At 37.8% G+C, this 13,090-nt stretch overlaps 1 protein-coding gene across 4 annotated transcripts in view; it reads right to left on the minus strand.

Moving 5' to 3' along the window:
* LOC135471622 (E3 ubiquitin-protein ligase HUWE1-like) overlaps positions 1-13,090 on the minus strand; it is a 64,793-nt gene that overhangs the window by 20,575 nt on the left and 31,128 nt on the right. For all 4 annotated transcript variants that reach the window (XM_064750915.1, XM_064750917.1, XM_064750918.1 and 1 more), the window contains exons 41-56: positions 12,208-12,259; positions 9,519-9,660; positions 9,178-9,274; positions 7,176-7,416; positions 6,680-6,866; positions 6,198-6,356; positions 5,791-5,933; positions 5,354-5,575; positions 4,603-5,164; positions 3,988-4,133; positions 3,568-3,667; positions 2,815-2,931; positions 2,240-2,373; positions 1,938-2,049; positions 1,433-1,525; positions 597-816 (exon numbers count right to left, since the gene is read on the minus strand). In XM_064750915.1, the coding sequence (XP_064606985.1) occupies positions 597-816; positions 1,433-1,525; positions 1,938-2,049; positions 2,240-2,373; positions 2,815-2,931; positions 3,568-3,667; positions 3,988-4,133; positions 4,603-5,164; positions 5,354-5,575; positions 5,791-5,933; positions 6,198-6,356; positions 6,680-6,866; positions 7,176-7,416; positions 9,178-9,274; positions 9,519-9,660; positions 12,208-12,259 (2,727 nt within the window). The remainder of the gene's footprint in view (positions 1-596; positions 817-1,432; positions 1,526-1,937; positions 2,050-2,239; positions 2,374-2,814; positions 2,932-3,567; positions 3,668-3,987; positions 4,134-4,602; positions 5,165-5,353; positions 5,576-5,790; positions 5,934-6,197; positions 6,357-6,679; positions 6,867-7,175; positions 7,417-9,177; positions 9,275-9,518; positions 9,661-12,207; positions 12,260-13,090) is intronic.

A 13,090-nucleotide genomic window follows, 5' to 3' on the forward strand; every position in this document is an offset into this window, starting at 1 on the left:
GTATGTGAGTTGAGTTGATATGAACTCGCCCAAACATTTGAGAATGGCTTCTTTCCTCTTTCTTTCATTTAATGCATTGATTTAGCATGACATACATTAAATGGTGAACTTGAAGAAATCATGAACAATAAGACAGACTGTTGACCAGTATACTGGATCTCAAGGTCATTTCATTATACAGCTAGGTAGCCTATACCATGCTCAGGAACCTGTCCCCAAAGCGGTGCGCTATCGTGAGGCTACACTTATAATAAATGTATTGAATCTCCCACAGAGGGTTGTCTCCTTGCCTACGACAAAGGCTAAATACCTGTTTATTTACATGGAAGATATATAGTATGAATGTGACACTTTATTGGTGTAAAACAAGCAGTCTTCAAGGTGCATTAAACTGTTCAAATGGATACATGAGTATTGTCAATTGCTTACTGTCACCAAAGCCTTAAGAACAGTGAAAAAGTGAGCATGTATTGTCCAAGGCCAGGGTTGAACTCACATCTTATATGTCTCTGCGAATGAGAGACAAGCATCAACCTCTCCGTCTGCTCCTTAAAATAAAGCATTTATGGTATTGCTAATGGTAATCATGGCTTTACCTCTGTAGAATAACTGGGGGATTTGGGTGGCGTGCACCACTGGTGGTGAAGTTGACATGCAGGGTTTGGGTGCTTGGGTTAAATCGATATGTCCCTCTCGAGCGGCCACTGCGATGCACACGGGCAGCAATAGTGCTTAATACTGCATGTGGTTCACTCTGCCTCACCAGAAGAGGATGAGTGGAGGACACAGTACTTGGAGCAGGTGGTATTGCCGGCACTGAAAAAGAGGAAACAGACATGTTGATCAAAACAGCAGGAGTCCAGTAGTATAATCCTTTATCTTGAATTCTATGATGACCAAATAAGGGAAAATGTCAAGAGATGCTATCCTTGTTGATTAAACGAAGACAATTCCCTGATAAATGAGTATTGCAGAGGGTTCACATGCATCAGCAAACATGGCACCACAATACTATACTTTGCCTTTACCATGAAGATTTGACAGTTGAAGAAATTCAAGAAGAAAACATTTCCTATTCCATTCAGTGCTCTTCCAACATGTTCAAATATAAATTAGAAAAGAACACTTATGCCAGGAAAACTAGCTAACTAGGGTGTCAATCACAGACAGGTATACATATACATAACGTGAGACAACAAGTTCACGGATAATATATTGTAATTCTTCAATCTTTTCTCATAACTGAAAAGTGTTCATAGAACCATTTTCTGTGCAGACTGATAAAACTACACTGTGAAACCTGAAAATGAGCCAACCCAACAAATGCAGTCTTGTCTTCAAAATCAAATTAAAAAGGTACATAAATCACAATGAGAGTGATTCTTGTGTGAGAAGAGGTTGAGGAAAGATGGTAAAAAAAAAGTTTACATACAAGCACCATCATTGTTTCCATTTTCTGCATCAACTGAGGCTGGTAGTTGGTAAGCACGAACAGGGGCATCAAAGACAATGGGCTGACCAACAGCTAAAAGAGGAATAAACAAACAAGTACGCATGGTGAAGTCATTCTTCATTTAGCTCTGAGGGAACCTTTTTTTTTATAAAAATATTTATGTAGTCACCCAACTATGAGAACACCAAATGAGACGGCCTTTTGAACATCCTCAGATCGAAGTCCGGAGTCACCATTTTTGAATGCTCTCCAAAAGAATATCAAAAGTATTGGGCACGACAGAACTGTCATTTCACAAGGTTCATAGCTGATCTTTATCAAGCAATTGTGTGACAATAATGAAAGAAGGGAGATCATTCCGACTTCCGTATTAAACCAGAAATACAATTGTTAAGAAGTAACAACAAAAACACAAAAGACTAATCTTGCCATGTACCACAAGGGACAATCATTTCAGAATAAAATTTTTTTATCTTCAACATACTTGGTGGGAAAACATCTTCAATGTGTAAGAAGAAATCATCATCATAGCCTGTGGCAAGGTTGTCCACATTTATTCCTGCATACTCTTCATCATCTGCTTCCATATCAGATCCCTAAAAACAGTGTAATGATGTCAAAATAAGCTCAACGTTGTATCAAGCAATGTACTTTTTTGTGCGTTATCATACATCTTTTCTGTCTCCTTCCTTAATAAATTTCATCTAGATAAAACTGTTGAATAGCATCGACCAGAACGCTTATGATCAAAATCATCATGTAAATGGCCACAATGCCCACACCCACCACATCTTCCTCGCACTCTTCTTCATCATCATCATCATCGTCATCATCATGGTCTTCATCATTACAGTCATGATCCCCATCATTATCATCATCATCTGAGCCACTCGCGCCAGAGTCATCGTCATCATGCAAATCTACAATTCAAGAAAACAAACATAAAATATATATATTGCTCGTATATCGACATTCATTCATTCATTGGTTAGAAGTGAATTGTCAGTGAATACCAAACTGTAACTGAAAATCTACAAAGAATTAGAAGTATCAAAATTCAGCAAATTAAATTTATTTATTTAATTATTGTTAACTATCATACTCAAAAAATTTTCACTTACACAATTGCAGTCAGGCTTTCATGGGTGTAGGAAAACAGGGTGACCAGAGTAATTTATATTATGGTTTTATCCCGTTTAGATTTGATTGGAATGTAAAATAAATCTTTTTTGACTTGTAGCATCCGACAATGAAATATCAAAATATATGAACAATAGCTATGTCTAATATGTAAAATATCTTGAAAGAAATCCTGACATTTTACCAATATATAATTAAAATAAATCAACTTGTGATCGCACCTGTAATTTCCTGTGTAATCATCTGTGAGTCATGCTGGTCGATATCTCCTTCAACTTCCACAGCAATTATAACATCTGTATCATTGCCGCTCTCTAACACATGATTGGATTCTTCACCTGTAAAGGTGTTCACACATTCAATATTTGCTCTTGGACAACTGACACAAACTACATGTGTATGAGTAATGTTCTGAGTTGGCACTATGAAAGCCTGCAGGTTAATGTAAAAAGGACCTATGTAATTCCAATGATAACACTACATTAAGTAAGCAAAACTTTCAAACTTGCAAAAAGTAAATCTGAACAGAAAAATTTTTCATGTACATGTAGCACAAAAAGCAATCAAAATCAGAGGAATTATTAAGTAAGCCTGAACACAAAATTTTACCAAATTCAGACAATATTTGAAGCAGTAATTCCACAGGAACCCACAGCAAATCAGAATACAAGAAATCACGAACTATGCAAAACATATGCAAAGATCCAGCTGATTTCAAACTTAATCTGAGATTACACAGTGAACCTGCAAGCAAAAGTTAAAAAATAATAATTATAGCTCTTAGGTTTCATATTTGATTGTAATGTGTGAGTTTCAAAATTCTCCTTCAGGCAGTTTTAAAATGTAAGCAAACATGACGCACAGACCCACTGAAACAATGACTGCTACATACAAGGCCTTACATTTCAAAACAGTCAACTAAGCAGTAAGGAAAAATCGTCACATTTCATATGGGACAAAGTGCTTTGTCTTGCCTGTTTCCATTATGATGTCTCCAAGGACTTGGTTTTCAGAATCTTCATTGGTATCACGATCCAAAAGCTGATCGATCACATCCTCCAGCTCTGTCTCATCCTATGAAAACACATTTAAGGTTTTATATCAGAACTCAATCTATTAAAGTATACATGCTTTCAAGTTGCAAACTTCAAATGCATACTTGCACTAAGTACGAGATTTAAGTTGTTTTATGCAGTCACTCAACCACCATATTTCACATAAAGTTAAACATGCTGAGTGAATTGGCATACAACAACTTTTCCACAACCAGCCATCCTTAGTATTTCTCATCAAACAGGTTCTACTGTTTAGGTCACACTGAGGCACCCACATACTTGCTGTGCCTTTGGTGTCAGGATTTTGATTTTGTACACTCTAATCAAGGACAAACTCACCCTTGTCATGGAGTCCATCTCTGGCTCAATGGTTTCAGCAGGTTCTGTTTCATCTAGATCTTGGTGGCCCTCCACCTGCTCAGTGACATCTTCAATCGTGATTTCTCCTTGGCCATTTTCTATCATTGTCTCCTCACCTGGGTCTTCTGCACAGACACAGGCAATATTAGATAAATATCGGTTTCTTACTATTCAGGAAAAACCATTCATGGGTTATACTTCAGTACACACAGTTTAAATCAAAGAGTAATTAACTTGGCATATCAGTTCTCCAAGGTTAAACCCATCACTGTGCCATTACACTAGGGCTAGTAGTGAAGGATCATCATGTATGCCTTTTCTAAGAGAGAATGTGTACAACCATATTTCCCATACATTTACAAGTATGTATACAGTCCAAGTTATAGGTTGATTTCCCCTGCATAACAAGCTTTACAGGAACAATGACAGTAGATCCCCTCCACTTTGGAAATTTTTCTTTCTTTCTATTTTTTCTTTTTGAATCTCTATTTTCCTACATCTCTGCTCACTTAAAGATAAATTTTGTTGAAGTATTATACAGCCTTTTTCTTTTTGGGGTGGGGGTGGGGGGGTGTAAAAGTAGCCATATCTAACCTGAGGGAGGATTGTTGGCAGCTCCTTCTGATCCCAATGCCTGGTTAGACAGAACATCTATTAAGCCTTTTGCTTTTGACTTCATGGAGATGTTTTGTGGCTGGTTGACAATGCGAGACAAGTTTTCGAGGGGTTTCAGAGCTGCGTTGACAGTATTGGCCATGTATGGACTTGACAAATCAAGGCTGTGAGGTACACGTGCAAGATCATTCACAAGACCCCGTTTCAGCAACATCTTTACAATGCTGTTCATCAGACTCTGTTGTCCTTTGAAAACCTGGTTGGGAATCTGACCTGGACTTGGGCATGACTCAATCATCACAGTTATTATGCCAAAATAAGCTTGCAGTTTGGAGTGCTTTTCTATGCTCTCAGGCATCGCAAGAGCCCTCTGTAAGGCAGCCTTCACCTCACTAACCAGGGTAGTTTGTGCCTCTGGGCTGTGGTTACAGGAGGCGATACTGGCGATTAATACACGAGACAGGGCAGGACAATCCCTATCTCCTGATGTCTGGCACTGAGGCAGCAAGCTGTCCAAGATGTAGGCCAATACATTACAGTCCTGATAAAAAAACAAACAAACAGAATGGGTACACAAACCACTGACGTAAAATCAGCTGTTTGATAGAGTCATACTGCTTACATGGATCTCATGCACAGAAGCTGTGATTAATGTATGAGCTTACCACTGGGAGATACAGACAAGATGGTTCTTGACAGTCAGCAGTGAAATTTGCCCAAGTGAACTTACCTCTGCTATCAGCTCACTCTGGTCACTATGGTATGTGTGTTGGGTGATAAGTTTAGCACAGTTGCTGTAGGACTTCACAATTTCAGATAATAATCTCAAAATACTGGACTTGGGTAACAAAGGCTTCAGTTTTCTCAATTCTTCAGCCGTTTTCCCATCCTTGACCTTTTTATCCTCGGACTTTGATGCAGCAATATCTGAGGTATCTGCAGTTTCTGCAGTCTAAAACCAAACCAAGCATATGAAATGTAAGATGACATTGTTAAGTAAGATGACAACATTCTGAAGAATTTATAACTTACATAAACAAGATTTTTATGATTATTCCATTTCATTTATCTCCAATAGCATGATTTAGCTTACAAGTTAAATTTGGCATTGAAAACTCATTATTTTCTGAAGCACGTCTGCCCTGATAGACAAACTGGGCAAGGTACCTCTTCCTCTGTTTCCTCCCCTTCGTTGGTTTGCCGAACAATCTGCTGCTGGTCACTGATCTCACGATTCACTTCATTCACCACTTCCTGGATAGCTTCTGCCAGTGTCTGAGCAGGCCGGACTTCTACACTACTGGGGTTGGCTATAATAGACAACACATGTACATTAAAATTTTATGACACAAGAAAGTTTTTCAATCACTCAAATGTAACATCTGTTCAGCCTTGAAGGCCCAAGCTGCATTCATACATTTAGATTTGCTGCATGCACAAATTTCACTAGTCAAACAAAAATAGGAGAAACATATAGGATGCTATTCACACTGTGCAATTTTTTAAATTATTGAATGTCGATCTAGTTTAACAGCAGCGGACACTGTAAGTTCAGTGTTTTACATTAACTTTACCATCATCAGGTGTATGGATGTGTTTGGCCACCAAGGCATCTAGTAGATCACAGAGTACTTCTTTCACAAGAGGGTCCATTGTGGTTGGAGCTGGCTGTTTTGGACCTATTGAGTTCAGGATTTGGGCGCTGTTCGGACCAGCATATCGGAATTCCTCTCCTAAAAATCCAACCAACCATGAATGTCTCATTGCACTATATATGATAGCCATATTATATTTGGTATTTAAGAAATAATATTAAGTCAAATAGAAGATTTCAATGTAAATCTATGAGAAATTATGTTTTCTGTAAGCTGATCAAGTTATTTCACACAATTTTCCATCGTAAAATATTTCTTATCAGCATTGGTATAGTGAAAACTGCAAATTGCAATATTTTTCCAATATAACTAAAACTAAAAATGACCAACTAAATGTAGGCTATGCTTTAAAGTTTCTGTCAGCTCAGGTAGTATTTTCATAGCTTGGGGACCTAGTGTACCTCTTTTGGAAGCAGGTAACATGGATATCCTTAAAGTGTCATTTGCAACATCACAGAAAAGTTCACTGTTACGACAGGCAGCTGGGCCCAAAACCCTCAATACATAGTGTAGCTCCTGGGATCCGGGACTGCCCTGAGTAACACCAGTCACACTTGATCCAGGCCCTGAGGTGGCAGTTTTCATCACCTTAAACAAACCAAAAGCCATAGTTCAAAGGTCAGAGGTCAACATACAAGGCTTCTCTGTAAGAATCAGCCATATGAACACGAGTGCAACTGCATGATACAAATTATCAATCAATGTATATTAACCAGCAAAAACTGAAAAAGTATGCCCTTTACTAGAGGTTCCTACTGGGTCATCAGACCTGAGAATAGATCAACATCTTGTTTCAGACATATGCTTGTCTATCTCATTCATCACTGATCCCATAAAATATACATTGACAAGAATCACAAGCATCAACCAAATAGGCAAAATCTGATCCCTTCTTACCTTCCACATACAATGCCGTAAGGTTGACTGTTCCTCCAGCACATGCCTGAAGATGAGTGTGATCATGGAGGTGACCCCCTGGAATGCTGATGCCTGTGTTAAGTTCAACAGCAGCCTGGGACCTCCAAGTTGAGCAAAAAGAAGGGCATGCTTGTGATCTCTGGTAAGTCTTAGTGTGAGACGCAGGGACGCATGGAGTGTGTCTGGATCCACAGGGATACCTATCAGACTGACTACAGACCTGAAGTAGGGAAAACATCTCATAAAAATTGAATTTATTTAGGTTACCTAACAAGTATGAACTCTTGACACAAGTTTTTAGACATAAACCAAGAGGTTTCCCAGTACACAGAATGTATAGCTCCAAATGATCAGACAGGCACCAAAAAGAAAATGTGTGTCAGGGCTCGAAATAAGCGCTGCTCCGGCAGTTTGAGGCCAGTGGATTTTCTGTCGGACCAGTTGAGTTTGCAAAGCAATGGTCCAACGGGCCAGTAGAAAATACAAAAACTTTCAGTGATAAGTCTTTGTCTTATTTACAAATCGGGACATTTTATTTTTTGTACATCGGCGGCATAAATGTCATTCATACATCGAGTGCGGCTTGCTGAAAAACAGCAGTTGCCATCATCTGGGGTTCTGTTCCACACTGGTTGCAGTTTGGTAGACGGAAACACCAGGGAGGTATATGACATCATTATGAAAAGTGAGTGAGTGAGTGCTTGGGGTTTAACGTCGTACTCAACAATTTTTCAGTATTGACGACGAAGGAATCATTAGGGTGCATGTACGTGTAATGTGCCTCCTTGTTGCAGGACGGATTTCCACCGCTCTTTTATTTAGTGCTGCTTCACTGAGACAACTTCCCGAAGGCAAGTAAGCCGCCCGCCCGAGCCATTATACTGATACAGGTCAACCAGTCGTTGCACTATCCCCTTCATGCTGAACGCCTTAAAATCTTAGGTGTGACTCGATCAAGGATTGATCCTGGATCTACCGGTCCCAAAGCGGACGCTCTACCAACTGTGCTATCCGGGCCGGTATTATGAAAAGAAAGTTTGAAGCGCGGAAACCCTTGAGCGATGTATCGCATCGGAAAGGTGATCTTGACTGGAAGGCAAGTACATCGATAAAAAAACAAAGCCTTTCTCATTGTATGTATACCGTATCATGATATGTAACACACACCCAGTGCAAATTATCGATTTGTATGTCTCTAACCGCGGCAATAAATGTAAAGGCAAACAACAACGTCGAAATGTGGCGATAATTAGACAGAGCTAAGACTCGTTAAAAGAAAGCAAGATTAACTGATTATAAATTAAGTAGACTAATGTAGCACAAATGCCGTGTGTAGTGACTGTGCATATTTAGCGTGAAAATAAAGGCATCCATTAAGTGACACTTCATGACTATCCTACCAGTCACCATAGGGTTATCCAATTAAACCTGAATGACCAGCAGCTCACTGTGTGCTGTCATAATTGAAGTATTGTGCATAGAGTTACTGATAATACATTAGCACTTGTTATGGATTTCGTGTTGTTTTAATTAATTTTTAGTTTGATTAATTTCTTATCAGTAAAAGTTAGGCCTATATGCATCAAACATGTCACTTTCAGGTTTGTAAATGTGCTGCTGCAAGTGCATTATACATGCCAAAGATGAAACTTAAGCTGAAATACAGTACTTAATTTGTAAATGCAAAATTAGGAATGGTTTTGTTTCAAGCAAGACCTACTGTACACCCAATGATTTGTTTCCAAATAATGAGCCGTTTTATTAAAGTGCTTGTTACGGCGGTATCAAGCATGCCCTTTTCATTTCGTCAGGACCAGTAGAACTTTGAGAATACTGTTCCTGCTGGCAAGTTAGACTTTCTGCTTAAATTCTAGCCCTGTATGTATAATCAATGTTCAGGTTAATTAACTTGAAAAGAAATGTGGAGATAAATGTTGCAGCACAGATTTCTTGACAGACAAATTAGGAAGGAAGGTCTTACCTAATAATACTGGCAGTGTGATCACTGGTCAGCCCAGCAACAACTTTACGTTCTTTTTTCTGACTGGTCACAGAAGAATCTGTTTCCATTTTTGTTTCTGAAAAAGGAATCAGTTATAAACAATAGAGATCTGTTCCTAAGTGTCTGTCATATAAACAGCAGCTGTTTTTCTAGTTAATGCAAGAAACAATGCGATGATAGAGTTACATGCTGAATCACTTAGCATTTCTTTTTTTCACTGGTACAAATAGTCTATCACATGGCCAAGTTAGTCCTATAATTATGTGAAACATAAGTTCAATCTACAGAAATTAATACTTCTTTACATCCTGACAGTTTACCTGTACGAGTGGAGTCCTCTTCTGGTTTGGCAGCTTTAGCATCTGCTTTAGCCTGGTCCTCTTTGGCTTTTTCAGCTTCCATGTCCTCCTTGCTTGGAAGGGTCAACATAATGGGACGTCTATTTCCTGTCTCCTCATTTATCTTTTAGAAATACAAATTAACAATGGCATTATCATGTGGTCAATAGAGGAAAAAGCAGTTTATAATTTAACTGGAAAGCCACTTCTCATATGCCCCTTTAATGCTGTGTGCAATGATTTTTCACGAATATAACCTACGACAGTAATAAACCATAGTAGCACACTTTTCAAGAGAAAACAAACTCTAAAAGAACCTAAAGCATCAAGAGTTGTTGACAAGTTATTTAAAGAAAATGCTGTTTACAGTTTAAGTGAATATTTCATTATTGTAACATCAGCAAATCAGACATGTTTCACAACAGCATATTGGTCTCAGATATATGCTTGTCATTTTTGTCATCATTTTTGTTATCATTTTTTCATATTAACTCATTCCTTACGAGCGCTTTATGAATAAGACATTTGAGAGGATTACGATTCGGATATTCCGTTTCAGATGTTACCAGTGACATAGAAGAGTCTTCTGACAAAGAGGAATTAACTTTAGGTCAATTACGCTCCAGAATTAACAAGACCCGAACCTAAACTATCGGAAACTGTACAGGTAACAACAACAACACGATCTATGGAAACGCAATTTAACTCAAATCGAGAGATACACTGTTCTAATAAAGTGATTAATTTTATGTTTACACGCTTCAAAGAGCAAAAATACCAACTGCCACCGAATATCTGATGGTGAAATTATTCCAAAATCATAAAACAAAAACTTCAAATATTTTAGTGCAAAATTGTATTTCTGCTGTGGCCTTCTGGGGACCAAGCGGTGATCAGGGTTGCAGTAGCGAGGGCTGTATGACGTTGTGGTAGCTAATGAGTTTAGGAAAAATCCTTACCAGGCCCGATTTTTCTCATTCACTAAATGGTATACTGATAATCTGCTACCTTTAAGCAGTCTATGTGAAAGATATATATCCACCTTTGCTGGACCTAAAGGAAACCGCAGACTCTCCAGATGGTACATCTTATATGGATCATAATATGTGTATTTAAAGACCAAAATGGTTTTCCTCTCTCTCCTACCATAGGACAAGAGGGATAGTTTCAATTTTGACAGAGTAAATTATCCTTACTTGGACAGCAATGTGCCGAAGGGTCCTTCAGATGGCGTGAGCACATCTCGCCTTGTAGCATTTGTTAGATCCTGTGTGTTATGTGATGATTTGAATCAACGTCACAAGTTATTAATGCAAATACTTCTGTGTCAAGGTTATTCCATCAAACACCTTCACTCTAAGTTTCTTAAGTTTTACAATGAGTATAATTCTCTTGTTAGTAAATATGGAAAAGAGCGTCCAGAATCTCAAGCACTCTGCTTCATGATTGTGTCTAATTCCACTTAACTCGGGGTTTGGGGATGTATATTCATCGTAATGAATTATATCACCACGTTGGACATATGAACAATTGCTATCAAAGGGCAACTGAGATACACATTTTGTTATCGACAGCTTATATTCTAGCATTTGAATACTGATTTCGCTTATCCGCCTAGAACATATCTTGAGTCTTTCCAACATCATTGAAAGCCCTTGGCTGCTTCTCTTTGCATAATTCTGTCCTATTTTCGAACTTTATATTTACTTTCTTAGTTCTTTTGTGGTTGGTGTTATGTCGTTTTGGGAACTGACCTTGTGAATATTGAGACCCAGAAAGTCCTTACTGGTTGACGGCGTGTATACGAATGTCTGTTTCAACGCATAGATCAAAATTTTGGTAGGAAGCAATTTGAATTAAGAGACAGGTGAAATACCAACAGACTAATACGACACAATTCTGAAGGTCGAATAAAACATAAAAAAAAAAAAATCGTGTCTGGACGATACGTTGCACGTATACTCTCAGTGTACATATAACATAGGTCTAAGTATGTAGATATATAGATTGACAAGTGGGGGGTGAGAGGTGGTCATAGGGAGGGGGATGATTCTCCCTCCCTTGCTCCATACGACACTGTTTATGCTCACACTATATTGCTTGACATAGAATGGGACAAGAAGGACAGTGTTTCGTTTTTATGTTGTTTAGGTTGTTTTAATGACTCTTAACCTGATACAAACAGTGTAACTTAGTGATTTAATGCCATTCAAAATGTTCAGGCACATTCTGCAGGTATTGTCTCTTCTCAAGTCTAAGGTAAAGTAGTTTCAACATTCAGTGCCATATTTGCTAATTAACAAAATTTTCTCAGCAATTAAAAAAAGGAATCGCGTACTTTCACGTTCTTATCATGAAACAGATTTTTTTAATGCTGTGTGCAATGATCTTTCAAGAATATAACCTACGAGAGCAATAATCCATTGTAGCACACTTTTCAAGAGAAAACAAATTCTAAAAGAACCTAAAGCATCAAAGAGTTGTTGACAAGTTATTTAAAGAAAATGCTGTTTACAGTTTAGGTGAATATTTCATTATTATAAAATCAGCATATCAGACATGTTTCACAACAGCATATTGGTCTCAGATATATGCTTGTCATATTTGTCATCATTTTTTTATTCCAAGAGGAAAAAAAACATTAGTTGAAAATAGAAACCAACACACTAACCTGTACCATTGTACTGAAGTTGACTGTGTACCGTCGTCTTCCAGCAGAAAATCTGGAAACAAAGAATATCTTGGTGTCACTGCTACCAACATTTTGTTTTCTACATTATGTAGTATCGCTTGCAGTATTCAAATTTCAGTCTAAATCGTGTAACACTCTAATGGAAAATCAAATATTTGTTAGACATGTTCTTGTCAGCAGATCATCATACAATCCACAAAGGCTTAAAAAGATGCAATATTTACAATTTTACAAAACTGCTATTAAATACACTGAAATCAATGCTCACACAACAAGTATAATTATTAATGGTCAAAATGCATTTTACCATTCATTTGTCTGATTCTCCAAATATACATCAAAGGCTGAGGTCAAACAAAAGCAGTCAAATCATAATGGTATTCATAAGTATACAAATTCCAAAATTTAATTACCACTTCATGGAAGAAATACCAGTACTATTCTTTTCTCATATAAACAGTGATTTTCTTTCCTCAGGTTTCTAATGTTGCATATAACAGAATTTAGCACAATAGGTAGGTAAGGGAGAGGAAAAAAAGAAGGCTTCATCACAAAGAAAGTTGTGGGTTATGGGTTTGGCTTTCTGCAGTTGGAATCCATGTGATTCAAACAAACATCATAGAGATGCTAACAATTTATCAAACTTAGACTGCTACCAAAGTGATTACCTGTAGAAGACACAGGAGTGCCAAACTTTGGTTCAATGCATTCAAGCTGTGAATTTTATAACATCCCCTTCATGGCATTGTGCTCTACATGTATGCAAAACCTTAGTTCAATACATGCAGTACTTTATAGAGTTACCACCCCTCACATTATTTTAAAACTGATTCTAATACACGATACACAGTCCTGAAATTTG

This window comes from Liolophura sinensis, chromosome 7 (genome assembly GCF_032854445.1).
Source record: "Liolophura sinensis isolate JHLJ2023 chromosome 7, CUHK_Ljap_v2, whole genome shotgun sequence".
Lineage (NCBI taxonomy): Eukaryota > Metazoa > Mollusca > Polyplacophora > Chitonida > Chitonidae > Liolophura > Liolophura sinensis.